Source organism: Oncorhynchus masou, chromosome 21 (genome assembly GCF_036934945.1).
Source record: "Oncorhynchus masou masou isolate Uvic2021 chromosome 21, UVic_Omas_1.1, whole genome shotgun sequence".
NCBI classification, from domain to species: Eukaryota; Metazoa; Chordata; class Actinopteri; order Salmoniformes; family Salmonidae; genus Oncorhynchus; species Oncorhynchus masou.
Genome location: NC_088232.1, coordinates 44183343 through 44202256, shown reverse-complemented (window position 1 = coordinate 44202256; position 18914 = coordinate 44183343). Strand labels below are relative to the sequence as shown.

The window sequence follows — 18914 nt, the reverse complement described above, 5'->3', positions numbered from 1 at the left end:
CATCTATCTCCAGTCGGCACCTCTGGCTTCAGATGAGCCTCCTGCAGGCAGGCACACGGACAGCCAGAGGAATATCACAGCTGTGCCTCTTCCTCTGACTCTACCGCGCTGCAGACGCGCGTACCCACTGTCTACGCTGAGCCTGTGCAGCAGCGGCTGCATTCACTCTGTTACCGCCCTGCTTGTTGTATTTCGTCGCTCCCAGAAAGAGAAACCCGTCTGTACCCCACTCATACAGGCGGACCTGTTCACATTTTCACTGTGGATTTTAAATCTTTACAGGAGACCGTGGATTGGAACTAATTATTGCGCATTGGATACATTTGAGCGGAATCACTGTTAGGTTATTGTTTTTCAAGGTTGGAGACAGTATGCTATATTGATATCTAATCTGCGTGATATTGGTTAATGATTGAGAAGCACGCGGAGGGGCGTGGAATTCATTGACATCGATTTGGTCTCCTTGTGTGTAAAACAACCGATATATTTTCTCCCCACTCCTCCCTTCCCTCACCTTCAGCATGACTTCTCTGTCTGGGACCAAAGAGAGGTCTGTGACCAGCAGGAGCAGAAAATACGGGGTTAGTAGCCTAGTCTATTTTTCTACTTTATGTGGAGTGGATGATTGTATCAGTAACACTAGCAACAACAGTGAAAAGTGTAGCAGAGCTCTCATTTATTCCATCAGAGCAGTAAGGGTATGCCATAGTGTTTGCTACAGGTTTGAATGCCGTTGGCAATTCATTAGGCTACTGCGGCGAAGCGGGTAGGCTAGCTAGGGAACGCAACAGTAAACAGAAAGATAGATCACACTCACCTTTAGTTTTTGTATGCTAATGCTTTTAGACGTTTTTGTTCAAACTGTTTCTTTCCTACGTGTGTTTTTCCATCTCTGCCATTTAGCCAATAAAGTCTAATACCATGGACCGAGTTGTGCTTCTAGTGAGTTATTGTTTGTCTCCCCAATTTAAATCAAATGTTACCTTAAAGGTAGGATTGTCTTTATGGTGCTCCCCACAGATTACCGACACCTCTCCGACAAAATCAGCCTCCTTCTCTCCGGAGACATGGTACAGAAAGGCTTACGAAGAGTCCCGGACCAGCAGCAGACCCGCTCCAGAGGGAGTCGGCTCCATGCCTAGCTCCACAGGCACCCCTTCCCCAGGATCTGGCACCTCTTCCCCGGGCTCTTTCTCTGGTTCCCCCGGGACCATATCCCCAGGGATCGGGACCTGTTCTCCCGGGTCTCTGGGTGGATCGCCAGGTTTCGGTACAGGTTCGCCCGGCTCTGGCAGCGGGAGTTCCCCTGGTTCTGAGAGAGAGAGGGGGATATGGTGTGAGAACTGCAACGCCCGGCTGACAGAGCTGAAGAGGCAGGCGCTGAAGCTGCTGATTCCTGGCCCCTACTCCAGCAAGGTAAGCCGAGTTAGATGCACTGCTGCCCGGCTACAGCAGCCTCTGAATCTGGCGACGGGCGACCCATAGGCATCATACGGGCGACCCAAAGGCATCATACGGGCGACCCATAGGCATCATACGGGCGACCCATAGGCATCATACGGGCGACCCATAGGCATCATACGGGCGACCCAAAGACATCATACGGGCGACCCATAGGCATCATACGGGCGACCCATAGGCATCATACGGGCGACCCATAGGCATCATACGGGCGACCCATAGGCATCATACGGGCGACCCATAGGCATCATACGGGCGACCCATAGGCATCATACGGGCGACCCATAGGCATCATACGGGCGACCCATAGGCATCATACGGGCGACCCATAGGCATCATACGGGCGACCCAAAGGCATCATACGGGCGACCCATAGGCATCATACGGGCGACCCAAAGGCATCATACGGGCGACCCATAGGCATCATACGGGCGACCCAAAGGCATCATACGGGCGACCCATAGGCATCATACGGGCGACCCATAGGCATCATACGGGCGACCCATAGGCATCATACGGGCGACCCATAGGCATCATACGGGCGACCCATAGGCATCATACGGGCGACCCATAGGCATCATACGGGCGACCCAAAGGCATCATACGGGCGACCCATAGGCATCATACGGGCGACCCATAGGCATCATACGGGCGACCCATAGGCATCATACGGGCGACCCAAAGGCATCATACGGGCGACCCATAGGCATCATACGGGCGACCCAAAGGCATCATACGGGCGACCCATAGGCATCATCTTGGCGACCCATAGGCATCATCCTGGCGACACATAGGCATCATACGGGCGACCCATAGGCATCATACGGGCGACCCATAGGCATCATACGGGCGACCCATAGGCATCATACGGCCGACCCATAGGCATCATACGGGCGACCCATAGGCATCATACGGGCGACCCATAGGCATCATACGGGCGACCCATAGGCATCATACGGCCGACCCATAGGCATCATACGGGCGACCCATAGGCAAAGAAGATAAGACATCACTATGGTGTAAGACAGGCTTTCCAAAACTTGGGCCTTGCCCGAGGTGCCAAGCCCCACGCGGTCGAGGGTCGAGCCCCACGCGGTCGAGGGTCGAGCCCCACGCGGTCGAGGTTCGAGCCCCACGCGGTCGAGGTTCGAGCCCCACGCGGTCGAGGGTCGAGCCCCACGCGGTCGAGGGTCGAGCCCCACGCGGTCGAGGGTCGAGCCCCACGCGGTCGAGGGTCGAGCCCCACGCGGCCGAGGGTCGAGCCCCACGCGGCCGAGGGTCGAGCCCCACGCGGCCGAGCCCCACGCGGTCGAGCCCCACGCGGTCGAGCCCCACGCGGTCGAGCCCCTAGCGGCCGAGCCCCACGCGGCCGAGCCCCACGCGGCCGAGCCCCACACGGCCGAGGGCCGAGCCCCACACGGCCGAGCCCCACACGGCCGAGCCCCACACGGCTGAGGGTCAAGCCCCACATGGCCGGGCCCCACACGGCCGGGCCCCACACGGCCGAGCCCCACACGGCCGAGGGCCGAGCCCCACACGGCCGAGCCCCACACGGCCAAGCCCCACACGGCCGAGCCCCACACGGCCGAGCCCCACACGGCCGAGGGCCGAGCCCCACACGGCCGAGCCCCACACGGCCGAGGGCCGAGCCCCACACGGCCGAGGGCCGAGCCCCACACGGCCGAGGGCCGAGCCCCACACGGCTGAGTTTGGGAAACCTGGTGTACTATTCTTTTCTGTGTCCATGTGAAGGAGGCATGAAACGAGAAGTGAGTTGGATAATGGTATAGTCCTAGATCTAACTGTAGGCATACTTTTCTGTTTGGCTGAGGCTGTGTTGTGCCTGGGCTGAAGAGCCAGAGAGGCTGCCCATGGGGAAAAGCTCAGCTCAGAGGCAAACAACTTTGTCCCTGTTGCTCGTTCAATAGCTGGCATTATGCCAAAAAAACTATTATGATGATGTACATACAATTCAATCAGCTGTTTCTAAAGTTTAAATCCATCAGTACCATTTGCTTCATTACACATAGTTGTGGATACGGATTAATAAAGGCCTGGTGGATTATTGCCATTCTAGTTGTTTTCTGTTTCCATGGATGGGTTATTTTCTGTTGATAGATCCCTTTGGCCACCCATTCTTTCCTTCTGAATCCAGATAAATTAACGCCAGGGCTTTTAATATACTGTATGAGGTGCATACATCATCTTTCTACTGTGCAGGGGTGTGTGTGTGTGTGTGTGTGTGTGTGTGTCTGCGCTCGTGCGTAAAGAAGGTTCTCTCGCTGTAAAGCGCAATGGGCCTTTACACTTGATTGTGTGATTTTTTTTTTCCCTTTTCTTTTGTTTTTGTTGTTGAGCATATTGGGGATTTCAGGCGGCCTTGCCAAGGTCTGTGCATTGCCAAGTCTAGGCCCTAAAGAGTGATGAATGCAGCCCCTTGGGGAGGGAGTTATTGGGTAACAAATAACAGCATTCTGCTCGGCACAGCACACATACTGTAAACCCAGAGTGAACAGAGGACATGCGTCATGACGCTGACTGCTGTGAAAAGCCCGCAGGGGGAGGGGAAGTAGTGGTGGGATGATCCCAATTAAAACCGCTAAAAATGAGATCAGGTTCAACTCCCATGGTGCATAAATGGGTATATTCTAAGTGGATGCAGAGCACTCATAAACTCAACTTTTCTCTGGACCATCTCCCCATTCCAGCCTATCCTAACCTTCGTGGTCTGAACATAAAAGTTGTAATGTTTTTACCCTGATATTTGAGAACGGGCATGGTTGTTGAATTATTATGATTATTTTATTTAACTAGGCAAGTCAGTTAAGAAAAAAAATATCATTTTACATTGATAGCCTACCAGGTAACAGTGGGTTAACTGCCTTGTTCATGGGCAGAACCACAGATGTTTACCTTGTCAGCTCGGGGATTCGATCCAGCCAAATTTCGGTTACTGGCCCAACGCTCTAACCACTAGGCTACCTGCCGCCTCATAGTCTGCCATTCCAGGCTGGTTGTATCTACAGTTATCTCTACCTGTCTGATGGCAAGAGATCCAGGCTGGTTGTATCTACAGTTATCTATACCTGTCTGATGGCAAGAGATCCAGGCTGGTTGTATCTACAGTTATCTCTACCTGTCTGTTGGCAAGAGATCCAGGCTGGTTGTATCTACAGTTATCTCTACCTGTCTGATGGCAAGAGATCCAGGCTGGTTGTATCTACAGTTATCTCTACCTGTCTGATGGCAAGAGATCCAGGCTGGTTGTATCTACAGTTATCTCTACCTGTCTGATGGCAAGAGATCCAGGCTGGTTGTATCTACAGTTATCTCTACCTGTCTGTTGGCAAGAGATCCAGGCTGGTTGTATCTACAGTTATCTCTACCTGTCTGATGGCAAGAGATCCAGGCTGGTTGTATCTACAGTTATCTCTACCTGTCTGATGGCAAGAGATCCAGGCTGGTTGTATCTACAGTTATCTCTACCTGTCTGATGGCAAGAGATCCAGGCTGGTTGTATCTACAGTTATCTCTACCTGTCTGATGGCAAGAGATCCAGGCTGGTTGTATCTACAGAAGGCCCTACCTGTCTGATGGCAAGAGATCCAGGCTGGTTGTATCTACAGTTATCTCTACCTGTCTGATGGCAAGAGATCCAGGCTGGTTGTATCTACAGTTATCTCTACCTGTCTGATGGCAAGAGATCCAGGCTGGTTGTATCTACTGTTATCTCTACCTGTCTGATGGCAAGAGATCCAGGCTGGTTGTATCTACAGTTATCTCTACCTGTCTGATGGCAAGAGATCCAGGCTGGTTGTATCTACAGAAGGCCCTACCTGTCTGATGGCAAGAGATCCAGGCTGGTTGTATCTACAGTTATCTCTACCTGTCTGATGGCAAGAGATCCAGGCTGGTTGTATCTACAGAAGGCCCTACCTGTCTGATGACAAAAGATCCAGGCTGGTTGTATCTACAGAAGGCCTTACCTGTCTGATGGCAATAGAGGAGGTCACAGTGAGAGTTGCTTGTTTACCATAGTCACTGCGGTCAGTGCACAGATGATGAGTTAGTGGTAGGCCAATCGAGCAGTCCCCAGTGTGGACACAAGTGGTGCTGTGTAGCACCAGACAGCTGGAGCCTATGGAGCCTATTTCATCACCTATACAAAAACCCCCTGTCCAACATCTGAATCTGGACTAGGACAATTCATTGTTTTATTGAGTTATTAAGTAGAAATGGTACAGGATGTTGGTATGGTCCCCTGGAAGCTGCATGGTATTAAAGAGGGTGGGAGAATATCAGTGTTTAGTCCTGTGTGCATGTCTGTGTATGGGTTCAGATAGAGTTGACCTCTTTCTCAGCCTCCATTACATAGTGGTAATTGGCAAGCTTGTCAGTATATAGTATTATAGTAGATTATAGGGTGAATGTTTGGCACTCTCCCAGTGAATTATACTTAGCAGGTAAAGGCTTTCACATAGAATGAGAATAGAACTGACATTCCAAACTTTTCCTGGGCAGCCAGGAAGTAGGGGTGCTGAGGGTGCAGCAGCACTCCTGAAAAATCACAATTTAAAAAATGATTCAAATATTATTTTTTCCTTTAAAAAAAAATCATCAATATGACTGCTCTTCCAATGATAATTATGATGGTGATGATAAGCATCAACCGTTTTAAATGGCCCTGGGGTGCTGCCAGCGCTGGCGCTGCAGATGGATCTATCGGTCCGCTAATACAGGACTATTAAAGGCACTAGGCAGTTATATTGATGATTTGTGTAAAAGGACGTTGGTAGACTTTATTTGCTTGTTGAGCTCTCTGGCTCGGAACTTTCTGTTCTTATCAGGAACAAGATGCATAACTAGAATGGTTTGAAGTGAGTCATTCTCATCATTGGGACAAAGTGTCCTGTTATTATTGATTGGGCCTTGCGATAGACGACCATCCTCTCCAGGGGGTGTACTTGTACATACATCTGCCTCATGCAACAGAAACAGAAGATAGGCTGCTGCCCTATGAACTATTCTGGCTCAGACGAGGCTATGAGGGATGGGGAGAGAGGGAGGTTGACCTGAGAGTTGTTGTTTGGGCAAATCTGTGTTGTTCTGACAAGAACAGGACTGGTAGATGCTAAGTCTCTCGGAGAGGACAGGGACATGGATTCAGTCCCAAATTGCACCCTATTCCCTATAGTGCACTACTTTTCAACAGAGCCCTATGGAACCGGTCAAAAGTAGTGCACTATAAAGTGAAAAGGGTACCATTTGGGATGCAGGCATGATACATCTCCTTCTGCTTCCTGTTCCCTCCTCTGACAGAACCAGCAGACATTAGTGTTCTTATGCTAATCATGACCTTCACAGAGCTACTGTGGGGAGACCTGGTTCTCAGTCTCTGCTGTTGGCTTCCAGTAAGCGTGCTGAGCGTACAAACACAAACACACAGTGGGGGGCACAGAAATGACACCGCACAGTTGAAGGATGCAGCAACGGGGTCGATGTTAGAAAATGTCACTTGCTGAAATCTGTCACTGCCGTGTGTGTCCTCGAGGCTCTGGGTTGGAGGGCGATGGATGGAGAGAAAAGAAAGAGAAGAAAAAAGGAAAGAAAGGGAGTAAGTGTGGCCTAATTGCATGACTACAGGTACAGCAGAGCAGAGAGGGGTCTCCGTTTCTGACGAATTTCATGGATTGATGGTAGAAGCTTTTTCCTCCCCCATTCTCCCCTTCCATTCATAATGGAGGGATCTGAACTCATAGTGTGTCTTTTCCTTTCTTTTTGTTTGAAGTGGATGTGTTAGTTTGCTGTGCTGTGCTTCAGGTTTCAGACGTTGTGTTAGCTTACACCTTTTATGACCGACCAGCCAGCTGCAGGAGAGAGGAAGAGGAGGAGGAGGGGAGGAGGATGGCTGGCTATCAAAGAAAAACGGGGATAGAGATTGTATGGGAAGGAGAGAAATGTAAGACTAGAGGGCGGTAAGAAGGGAAGGAATGGACCGTAGAGGTTATGGCAGTTAGGAAAACAGGGGGGAAGGAGGGGGGATGGAGGGAGACAATAAGGAAGGACAGGGGTCAGGGAATAGAAGTAGATGTCAGTGACACTGCATGGGAGGATTTTTATAGACACACTTGTAGCAGGAGGCTCAGCAAAAAATCTGGTAACACAGTCAAAGTTATTTAAGACCTGTTCCTGTGTGTACGCGTGTAACCCTCAACCACCCACGGCCAAATTGTAACTAGTTAGCGGTCTGTTCTTGGTTAGTCAGGTTCAGCTCATTAAAGTGGGTCAGAGAGTGTGGGTGTGCGCATGTGTGAGTCTGAGCCGTAAGGGAAATGTACAAGTAGGTGTGTCCCTGGCTCAGATCCCAGTTTAGGGAGGTTTTTACTTCTGTTACTCACTCCCGTGTAACACACAGGGCCACTGCCTGACCAGCCAGGTTGATCAAGATCTACTGGGAAATTCCATGTCTTTCCAGGTAAGCGGCCACTAGGGGCAACGGTGAGTGCTATTACCAACAAGTAGACTTGTGGTTTGCTAGGGCGTTGGGGATGGCGGATGGGCGTAAGCCACGAGCTCTGACTCCGAGGGTTGCGTGTTCAATCCTAGTTCTAGGCACTTGTTCTATCTTTTTTAACCCTATCACAAACCTTAACCATTAACTTAACCATTTGGAATGAATGCCTAAACATAAAGGAACATTCCACAGCTTGTCTCCACGACTCCACAGCAAGTTGTTAGTGGCCCTAGTTATCCAATTTCCCGTAAGTGTTTAAAAAAAATTGAGTGAGTAAGCTATAATATAGTCTTTTATCAAACCAGGAAGGAATTTGTTAGAATTATGAGATTACTACAGCTTCCATGATGCTTTGCGTCTGGAAGGCAGGTATGGGGAGGAGTGTCTAAGCCAGATGGGTGCTAGCTCTAAACCACCAGGTGGAACTTGAAAATCAATCTAATACCGATACACAACGGCAATGTACTCAACAGCACTATATTAAATAATGCCATTATAACATTATAACATTATATGTCTGCTTAGTCCCACTGGTTTATTCTGTCTTCTCCAGCCTTCTATGCCCAGCCATTACTGTCTGGGCAGTATCCACATAGTCAATCATCACGAGAGCCTCCCCCACCTTTGTTGCTGCTCGTGTTTTTGTTTGTTTACGCGTAGATTTTTGTCAATATAAGGGACTACTTTCACTCGGGATGGGCTACTGAATATTATATTTCCAACTGGTTTGTGCCCTCAAAATTCTGTCCTCGTGCACCGAAATATTTGCGAAAGGACGCCGTTCACAACTATGAGTCAGTCTACTAGCTGGGACTATGAAGCTGTACACTGGAGGAGAAGGGGGAGGCGCACCAGGGCTGTTGTGTGCTTTAGGAGACTGGGCCTCCGTGCTTAGCTTCCTGGCTTGTTCCTCTCCAACATGCGTTCACTCACCCAAAAAACAGACAAACTAATCAATCAGCCTATACTCTGTTACGCTTTGTTTACTGTTCCAAAATTGTATTCTCCCACTTGGGAAACATTGGTTGAATCAACGTTTTCCACATTTCAACCCAAAAACATTGAATCAACCTGGAAAACTGATTGGATTTGCAAAAAGTCATCAACGTAAGTCATCAACGCAAGTCCTCAACGTAAGGGCAATTCGTATTGTTTTTACCCAACTTTTAACCTAAATCCAATGGCACGGTGAATGTATTTTTTATTTCACATTGAATTCATGTTAATTGACAATTCAACCAAATGTAAATCAAAACTAAATGTTGAACTGACTTCTGTGCTCAGTGGAATGTGCCTTGTCTCTTCCGGGTATGTGTTAATGTACTTGGTGAATAAAGGTGATTCTGATCATTCAACCATCCTTGATGAAGTTGTAATCGTCCAACTCTGCAGGGGGGTCGTCATCTCTTGCGGAAGACATTCTGCACACTATAGGTTCTCTGACAGTAATAACGAGAGAAGCTTTTCTGACTGACACAGAACTACATGCTCATGGCTGTTTAACTAGGAACACACTCTTTTTTTCCAATTCCCCACATTTGGGGGTGGGACAAGCAGAGATCAGGAGATCAACCTCACTCCTCCCTGAAGCCTGTTGTCGTTTTCAAAAAACACGTGATAAGCCCCAAATAAGTCGCTGAGGGTAAAATCTTGTCTTACATGTTCATAATGTGTTCTGGACAACAATGTTAAGGAAACTAATGTCCGGAACGTTCCTTTAACTGTGGAGTTGTTTTTGTTTAAACCTATCCCAAACCTTAACTCCCAAATGTAACCTTCGAAATCTGACGTTTATGGACAGAAGTTGGATTCTGCAGTGAGACTGTGAGAGCTTGTAATTTAAAAAATAATAATTCCTCTTTGGATCACTGAGATTTTTTATTTCATAGTTATTATGTGTTTTGATCAGGTATGATGGATTTTACCACAATCTCCACGAAACGTTAATTACCGCAACAGTCAAAAAAAGTCATAAACAAATCCATTTGTAATACTTTTGAACATTTCTGCCTTAATGAAAAGGGCTGTGTTTAAACATAACGCTGAAAAAATTATATATTTAAAATTAAATGATAGAATGTAATATTTTTCCCATTGTTAGCTGTTTCCGTAATGAGAAGGCCAAGTGGGGTAAAGGCGGTGTTTTTAGAAGATAAACCTCATTCTGAAGGTTATAAGCAAATACATTCACTTAACTTTTCCTACTACTACTCTTGATGATGGGTGAAAACAACTTCATAACCACAATGATTGAGTGTTACGGTAATGAGACACATGTCCACAGACACTGTGTTTGTACATAATACATATTATAGTTGAATGTAAACTTAAACTAGTATACATCGATAATGATTTACGAACAAACTAATACAGCAACATATTTGTATTTTATTAAATGACCAGAGAATTTAAATTGGATGCATTTCGGTAATGGGAATTTGGGGTGAAAATGAAAAAAAATTCAAGCTAAAATGTATTTAAAATAAGACACTTTGCAAAAACTAGACATCTTAGTCCTCAGAATGATACTGTAGTTGATTTTTGCCGATGCGTCATGGTTTTGCAACTCAAATTGCTAAAACAGATTTAATGAGAATCACCCACAAATACAGCATCGTTCTCGTAAGCGTTTCGCCTTCCGTTGCAGCGACATATGACATGTGAGATGCATATCTCAGTCAGCGTTATTGTGCTCTTCGTGTGTGTGTGTGTGTGTGTGTGTCAGGGTTAATGTCCTATTCATGACTCTCAGGTGGGAAAGGCATTACCATATAAAGAGGTCCCTTCGTCAATACAGTGAGAAGGGATGGATGAAAAAGTCAGAGAGAGGAATGGAGGGATGCTGAATCGAAGAGCTTCTCATACAGGCTTCTCAACTGCTCTTTCTGTCTCTCCTTTCTCCTCTTCACGATCACTTGCTCAACCCCCTGAGTCATTACATGTTAAATTCACCTTTGGCAGTGACTATAGCTGTGAGTCTTTCTGGGTAAGTCTAAGAGTTTTGCACACCTGGAATGTACAATATTTGTACATTATTCTTTAAAAAATTCTTCAAGCTCTGGTTGTTGATTATTGCTAGGCAGCCATTTTTAAGTCTTGCCATAGATTATCAAGCGATTTAAGTCAAAACTGTAACTAGGCCACTCAGGAACGTTCAATGTCATCTTGGTAAGAAACGCTAGTTCATATTTGGCCTTGTGCTTTAAGTTATTGTCCTGCTGAAAGGTGAATTTGTCTCCCAGTTTCTGATGGAAAGCAGACTGAACCAGGCTTTCCTCTATGATTTTGCCTGTGCTTAGCTCTATTCCATTTATTTTTATCTTAACCTTCCTAGTCCTTGCCGATGACAAGCATACCCATAACATGATGCAGCCACCACCATGCTTGAAAATATGAAGAGTGATACGCAGTGATGTGTTGTGTTGGATTTGCCCTAAACATTATGGACAGGACATAAAATGTATTTCTTTGCCAAAGGTTTTGCAGTTTTTACTTTAGACCCTTATTGCCTCATGTTTTGTAATATTTGTATTCTGTACAGGCTTCATTCTTTTCACTCAAAAGGTTAGTATTGTGGAGTAACTTCAATGTTGTTGATCCATCCTCAGTTTTCTCCTATCACCGCCATTAAACCCTGACTGTTTTGAAGTCGCCATTGGTGAAATCCATGAGCGGTTTCTTTCCTACCGGCAACTGAGTTAGGAAGGGTGCCTGTATCTTTGTAGTGACTGGGTGTATTGATACACCATCTAAAGTGTAATTAACTTCACCATGCTCAAAGGGATATTAAATGTCTGCTTTTTAAATTTCCCCCCATGTACCAATCAGTGACCTTCTTTGTGAGGGATTGGAAAACCTCCCTGGTCTTTGTGGTTGAATCTGTGTTTGAAATTCACTGTCCGACTGAGGAACCTTACAGATAATTGTATGTGTGGGGTACAGAGATGACCATGTTAAACACTGTTATTGCACACAGAGTGAGTCCATGCAATTTATTGTGTGACTTGTTAAGCACATGTTTACTCCTGAACATATTTAGGTTTTCCATAACAAAGGGGTTGAATACTTATTGATTCAAGACAATTCAGTTTTTCATGTATTATTAACTTGTAAACATTTGTAAAAACATAATTTGTTTTTGGGGTATTATGTGTAGGCCAGTGACATTATGTGGTATTGTGTGTAGGCCAGTGACATTATGGGGTATTGTGTGTAGGCCAGTGACATTATGGGGTATTGTGTGTAGGCCAGTGACATTATGGGGTATTGTGTGTAGGCCAGTGACATTATGGGGTATTGTGTGTAGGCCAGTGACATTATGGGGTATTGTGTGTAGGCCAGTGACATTATGGGGTATTGTGTGTAGGCCAGTGACATTATGGGGTATTGTGTGTAGGCCAGTGACATTATGGGGTATTGTGTGTAGGCCAGTGACATTATGCGGTATTGTGTGTAGGCCAGTGACATTATGGGGTATTGTGTGTAGGCCAGTGACATTATGGGGTATTGTGTGTAGGCCAGTGACATTATGGGGTATTGTGTGTAGGCCAGTGACATTATGGGGTATTGTGTGTAGGCCAGTGACATTATGGGGTATTGTGTGTAGGCCAGTGACATTATGGGGTATTGTGTGTAGGCCAGTGACATTATGGGGTATTGTGTGTAGGCCAGTGACATTATGGGGTATTGTGTGTAGGCCAGTGACAAAACAAATCTCTTCAGGCTGTAATATTCCAGACTCTGACATTACTCGTTCTGATATTTCTTAATTTCTATTTTTTTTAAACTTTTGGATTATGTGTGTATTCTTATTGTGCTACTAAATATTAGTGCGCCATTGGAGCTAGAAACGTAAGCATTTCGCTGCACCTGCGATTAAAATCTACAAATCTGTGTACATGATCAATACACTTTGATTTGATTTGGTAACTTTTGGATCATAATGACCAAGATCAGTGGGGACCTGATCCTAGATCAGCACTCCTAATTTGAGACGCTATGTGAATACGGCCCCTGATTGTACCGCCACTACCTGCCGCATAGTTTGGAACACTGGACCGTTGCTACCATGGCAACCCAGAGAGTGGCCAGACCCAATTCCGTTCTCACACAAATAGACAAATAAATATATAAATATTTTTTGGAAATAAATAAATACAAGTGGAGAAAATTGATTTTCTTCCTCCCTCCCAGCTACTGGGTTTTGCTGGACGGACACACACACACACACACATATATATGCGTGCACGCTGGGGTGTGTGATTGTGTCCCAGCAGGGGAGTGTAAGCTGTTTTCTGCTCCTGCTTTATGGGTTTAGACCAGCATGGTTCTCACTGTGCACAGAGCTATAGACACAATGACAACAAGCTTTAGAAGGGGGGTCCTCTCCCCCCCATCTCCCTCACTGACTATTCCTCCCTCCCTCACTCCCCACTCCCTTCCTCCCGCCCTCTCTCCCCCGCTCCTCTCTACTGTACATACAGCTCCTGTACCAGTCAAAAGTTTGGACACGCCTACCAGGGTTTTTCTTTTATTTTGACTATTTTCTACATTGTAGAATAATAGTGAAGACATCAATCTATGAAATAACGCATATGGAATCATGTAGTAACCAAAGAAGTGTTAAACAAATCAAAATATATTTTATATTTGAGATTCTTCAAAGTAGCCACCCTGTGCCTTGATGACAGCTTGGCACACTCTTGGAATTCTCTCAACCAGCTTCATGAAGAATTATTTTCCAACGGTCTTGAGTTCCCACATATACTGAGCACTTGTTGGCTGCTTTTCCCACTCTGCAGTCCAACTCATCCCAAACCACCTCCATTGGGTTGAGGTCGGGTGATCGTGGAGGCCAAGTCATCTGATGCAACACTCCATCACTGTCCTTGGTCAAATAGCCCTTACACAGCCTGGAGGTGTGTTGGGTCATTGTCCTGATAGTCCCACTAAGCTCAAACCATATGTATTATTTCTTTGTTTTGATACATTCACTATTATTCTACAATGTATACAATAGTAAAAATAAAGAAAAACCCTTGAATGAGTGGGTGTGTCCAAACTTTTGACTGGTACTGTGTGTGTGTGTGTGTGTACATGTATATTCTCTGCAGTCTCTGTGGAGGTGTAACGCTGGTGCGGTCTCTGTGGAGGTGTAACCGCTGGTGCGTTCAGAGCGAGTCTAGTTTTAGCCTGGCTACTATTAGCTTCACTGGCTCACTCTGCTGCTATGATTACATGTTACGGCTTCCCTATCCAAAGTGTGTGTGTGTGTGTGTAAATATCACTTTGGTGCTAGACGGAGCCATGAAAACCCTTCTAATCAGAGTGTTATGTCAGGCTTCCAGCTCTATTGTTGTTCAGGCAGACACTAGACGTGTGGGCGACTAAGAGCATCTTCACACTTAATACACTTTGCATGAAAATATCGTTGGCTACACATATTACTCAAAATGTCAAATGTGTACTTGCTACGTCTCGACCACTACCACCAGAGGTAGCGCATGACACTCACCTGAAAGTTGCCACCCTTGAAGCAGGGCATTGTAAACCAAATTGTCTCATTGAGCCAACATTCCTACTGTATAAATGGTAATAGCAGAGCAATGTTTTTGAAACATCTGAAATGTATAGATATTTTCCTAATATTTGAGACTTTTAAAAAATTGAGTTTTTACCTGAAATTACATTAAGAGCGTGTTACAGTCTGAAATTGTTGCAAGTAGCTGCCGTCTGCACTGAGCCCATGTAAAACTATGCAAGCTGATCACCACCACCAAAAACAAATTAAAGGTAGATCATACAAATAGAATATCTTTTTCATTTGTAACATTGTGTGGTGATTTCAGAGTAGTCACAACAAGTCCCAGAGTTGTGGGGAATTGTTTTCCTGGGGCCCAGAGTTTTTCTTGGTCTGGTAATAGGCTAACCTAACCAACTCAGGACCCTAGTTGTAATGTATGACACAGTAATGCATTGCATTTAGAAAGAATTCAGACCCCTTCACTTTTTCCACATTTTGTTATGTTACAGCCTTTTTCTAAAATGTATTAAATAAAAAAACATATATCACATTTACATAAGTATTCACACCCTTTACTCAGTACTTTGTTGAAGCACCTTCGGTAGCGATTACAACCTCAAGTCTTCTTGGGTGTAATCTTGGCACACCTGTATTTGGGGAGTTTCTCCTATTCTTCTCTGCAGATCTTCTGAAGCTCTGTCAGGTTGGATGGGGAGCGTTGCTGCACAGCTATTTTCGGGTCTCTTCATAGATGTTCGATTGGGTTCAAGTCCGGGCTCTGGCTGGGCCATTCAAGGGCATTCAGAGATTTGTCCTGAAGCTACTCCTGCATTGTCTTAGTTGTGTGCTTAGGGTTGTTGTCCTGTTGGAAGGTGAACTTTCGCTCCAGTCTGAGGTCCTGAGTGCTCTGAAGCAGGTTTTCATCAAGGATCGCTCTGTACTTTACTCCATTCATCTTTCCCACGATCCTGACTAGACTCCCAGTGTCTTCCACTGAAAAACATCCCTACAGCATGATGCTGCCACTGCCATGCCTCACCATAGGGATGGTATTGGCCAGGTGATGAACAGTGCCTGGCTTCCTCCAGACGTGATGCTTGGCATTCAGTTCAGTCTTGGGTTCATCATTTTACATTTACATTTAAGTCATTTAGCAGACGCTCTTATCCAGAGCGACTTACAAATTGGTGAATTCACCTTCTGACATCCAGTGGAACAGCCACTTTACAATAGTGCATCTAAATCATTTAAGGGGGGGGGTGAGAAGGATTACTTATCCTATCCTAGGTATTCCTTGAAGAGGTGGGGTTTCAGGTGTCTCCGGAAGGTGGTGATTGACTCCGCTGTCCTGGCGTCGTGAGGGAGTTTGTTCCACCATTGGGGGGCCAGAGCAGCGAACAGTTTTGATTGGGCTGAGCGGGAACTGTACTTCCTCAGTGGTAGGGAGGCGAGCAGGCCAGAGGTGGATGAACGCAGTGCCCTTGTTTGGGTGTAGGGCCTGATCAGAGCCTGGAGGTACTGCGGTGCCGTTCCCCTCACAGCTCCGTAGGCAAGCACCATGGTCTTGTAGCGGATGCGAGCTTCAACTGGAAGCCAGTGGAGAGAGCGGAGGAGCGGGGTGACGTGAGAGAACTTGGGAAGGTTGAACACCAGACGGGCTGCGGTGTTCTGGATGAGTTGTAGGGGTTTAATGGCACAGGCAGGGAGCCCAGCCAACAGCGAGTTGCAGTAATCCAGACGGGAGATGACAAGTGCCTGGATTAGGACCTGCGTCGCTTCCTGTGTGAGGCAGGGTCGTACTCTGCGGATGTTGTAGAGCATGAACCTACAGGAACGGGCCACCGCCATGATGTTAGTTGAGAACGACAGGGTGTTGTCCAGGATCACGCCAAGGTTCTTAGCGCTCTGGGAGGAGGACACAATGGAGTTGTCAACCATGATGGCGAGATCATGGAACGGGCAGTCCTTCCCCGGGAGGAAGAGCAGCTCCGTCTTGCCGAGGTTCAGCTTGAGGTGGTGATCCGTCATCCACACTGATATGTCTGCCAGACATGCAGAGATGCGATTCGCCACCTGGTCATCAGAAGGGGGAAAGGAGAAGATTAATTGTGTGTCGTCTGCATAGCAATGATAGGAGAGACCATGTGAGGTTATGACAGAGCCAAGTGACTTGGTGTATAGCGAGAATAGGAGAGGGCCTAGAACAGAGCCCTGGGGGACACCAGTGGTGAGAGCGCGTGGCGAGGAGAGATTCTCGCCACGCCACCTGGTAGGAGCGACCTGTCAGGTAGGACGCAATCCAAGCGTGGGCCGCGCCGGAGATGCCCAACTCGGAGAGGGTGGAGAGGAGGATCTGATGGTTCACAGTATCGAAGGCAGCCGATAGGTCTAGAAGGATGAGAGCAGAGGAGAGAGAGTTAGCTTTAGCAGTGCGGAGCGCCTCCGTGATACAGAGAAGAGCAGTCTCAGTTGAATGACTAGTCTTGAAACCTGACTGATTTGGATCAAGAAGGTCATTCTGAGAGAGATAGCGGGAGAGCTGGCCAAGGACGGCACGTTCAAGAGTTTTGGAGAGAAAAGAAAGAAGGGATACTGGTCTGTAGTTGTTGACATCGGAGGGATCGAGTGTAGGTTTTTTCAGAAGGGGTGCAACTCTCGCTCTCTTGAAGACGGAAGGGACGTAGCCAGCGGTCAGGGATGAGTTGATGAGCGAGGTGAGGTAAGGGAGAAGGTCTCCGGAAATGGTCTGGAGAAGAGAGGAGGGGATAGGGTCAAGCGGGCAGGTTGTTGGGCGGCCGGCCGTCACAAGAAGCGAGATTTCATCTGGAGAGAGAGGGGAGAAAGAGGTCAGAGCACAGGGTAGGGCAGTGTGAGCAGAACCAGCGGTGTCGTTTGACTTAGCAAACGAGGATCGGATGTCGTCGACCTTCTTTTCAAAATGGTTGACAAAGTCATCTGCAGAGAGGGAGGAGGGGGGAGGGGGAGGAGGATTCAGGAGGGAGAGAAGGTGGCAAAGAGCTTCCTAGGGTTAGAGGCAGATGCTTGGAATTTAGAGTGGTAGAAAGTGGCTTTAGCAGCAGAGACAGAGGAGGAAAATGTAGAGAGGAGGGAGTGAAAGGATGCCAGGTCCGCAGGGAGGCGAGTTTTCCTCCATTTCCGCTCGGCTGCCCGGAGCCCTGTTCTGTGAGCTCGCAATGAGTCGTCGAGCCACGGAGCGGGAGGGGAGGACCGAGCCGGCCTGGAGGATAGGGGACATAGAGAGTCAAAGGATGCAGAAAGGGAAGAGAGGAGTGTTGAGGAGGCAGAATCAGGAGATAGGTTGGAGAAGGTATGAGCAGAGGGAAGAGATGATAGGATGGAAGAGGAGAGAGTAGCGGGGGAGAGAGAGCGAAGGTTGGGACGGCGCGATACCAGTGTGGGAAGTGTTGGATGAGAGCGAGAGGGAAAAGGATACAAGGTAGTGGTCGGAGACTTGGAGGGGAGTTGCAATGAGGTTAGTGGGAGAACAGCATCTAGTAAAGATGAGGTCGAGCGTATTGCCTGCCTTGTGAGTAGGGGGGAAGGTGAGAGGGTGAGGTCAAAAGAGGAGAGGAGTGGAAAGAAGGAGGCAGAGAGGAATGAGTCAAAGGTAGACGTGGGGAGGTTAAAGTCGCCCAGGACTGTGAGAGGTGAGCCGTCCTCAGGAAAGGAGCTTATCAAGGCATCAAGCTCATTGATGAACTCTCCGAGGGAACCTGGGGGGCGATAAATGAAAAGGATGTTAAGCTTGAAAGGGCTGGTAACTGTGACAGCATGGAATTCAAAGGAGGCGATAGACAGATGGGTAAGGGGAGAAAGAGAGAATGACCACTTGGGAGAGATGAGGATCCCGGTGCCACCACCCCACTGACCAGAAGCTCTCGGGGTATGCGAGAACACGTGGGCGGACGAAGAGAGAGCAGTAGGAGTAGCAGTGTTATCTGTGGTGATCCATGTTTCCGTCAGTGCCAAGAAGTCGAGGGACTGGAGGGAGGCATAGGCTGAGATGAACTCTGCCTTGTTGGCCGCAGATCGGCAGTTCCAGAGGCTACCGGAGACCTGGAACTCCACGTGGGTCGTGCGCGCTGGGACCACCAGATTAGGGTGGCCGCGGCCACGCGGTGTGGAGCGTTTGTATGGTCTGTGCAGAGAGGAGAGAACAGGGATAGATAGACACATAGTTGACAGGCTACAGAAGAGGCTACGCTAATGCAAAGGAGATTGGAATGACAAGTGGACTACACGTCTCGAATGTTCAGAAAGTTAAGCTTATGTAGCAAGAATCTTATTGACTAAAATGATTGAAATGATACAGTACTGCTGGAGTAGGCTAGCTGGCAGTGGCTGCGTTGTTGACTTTGTAGGCTAGCTGGCAGTGGCTGCGTTGTTGACACTACA

At 47.4% G+C, this 18914-nt stretch overlaps 1 protein-coding gene across 1 annotated transcript in view; it reads left to right on the top strand.

Annotated features, from left to right (window-relative positions):
• The first annotated feature begins 103 nt into the window (after positions 1 to 103).
• LOC135508389 (kinesin-like protein KIF26B) overlaps positions 104 to 18914 on the top strand; it is a 233089-nt gene continuing 214278 nt past the window's right edge. Inside the window, 2 exon segments of the mRNA XM_064928533.1 lie at positions 104 to 581; positions 1021 to 1416. Coding sequence (XP_064784605.1) covers positions 522 to 581; positions 1021 to 1416 — 456 coding nt within the window. The 5' untranslated portion in view covers positions 104 to 521.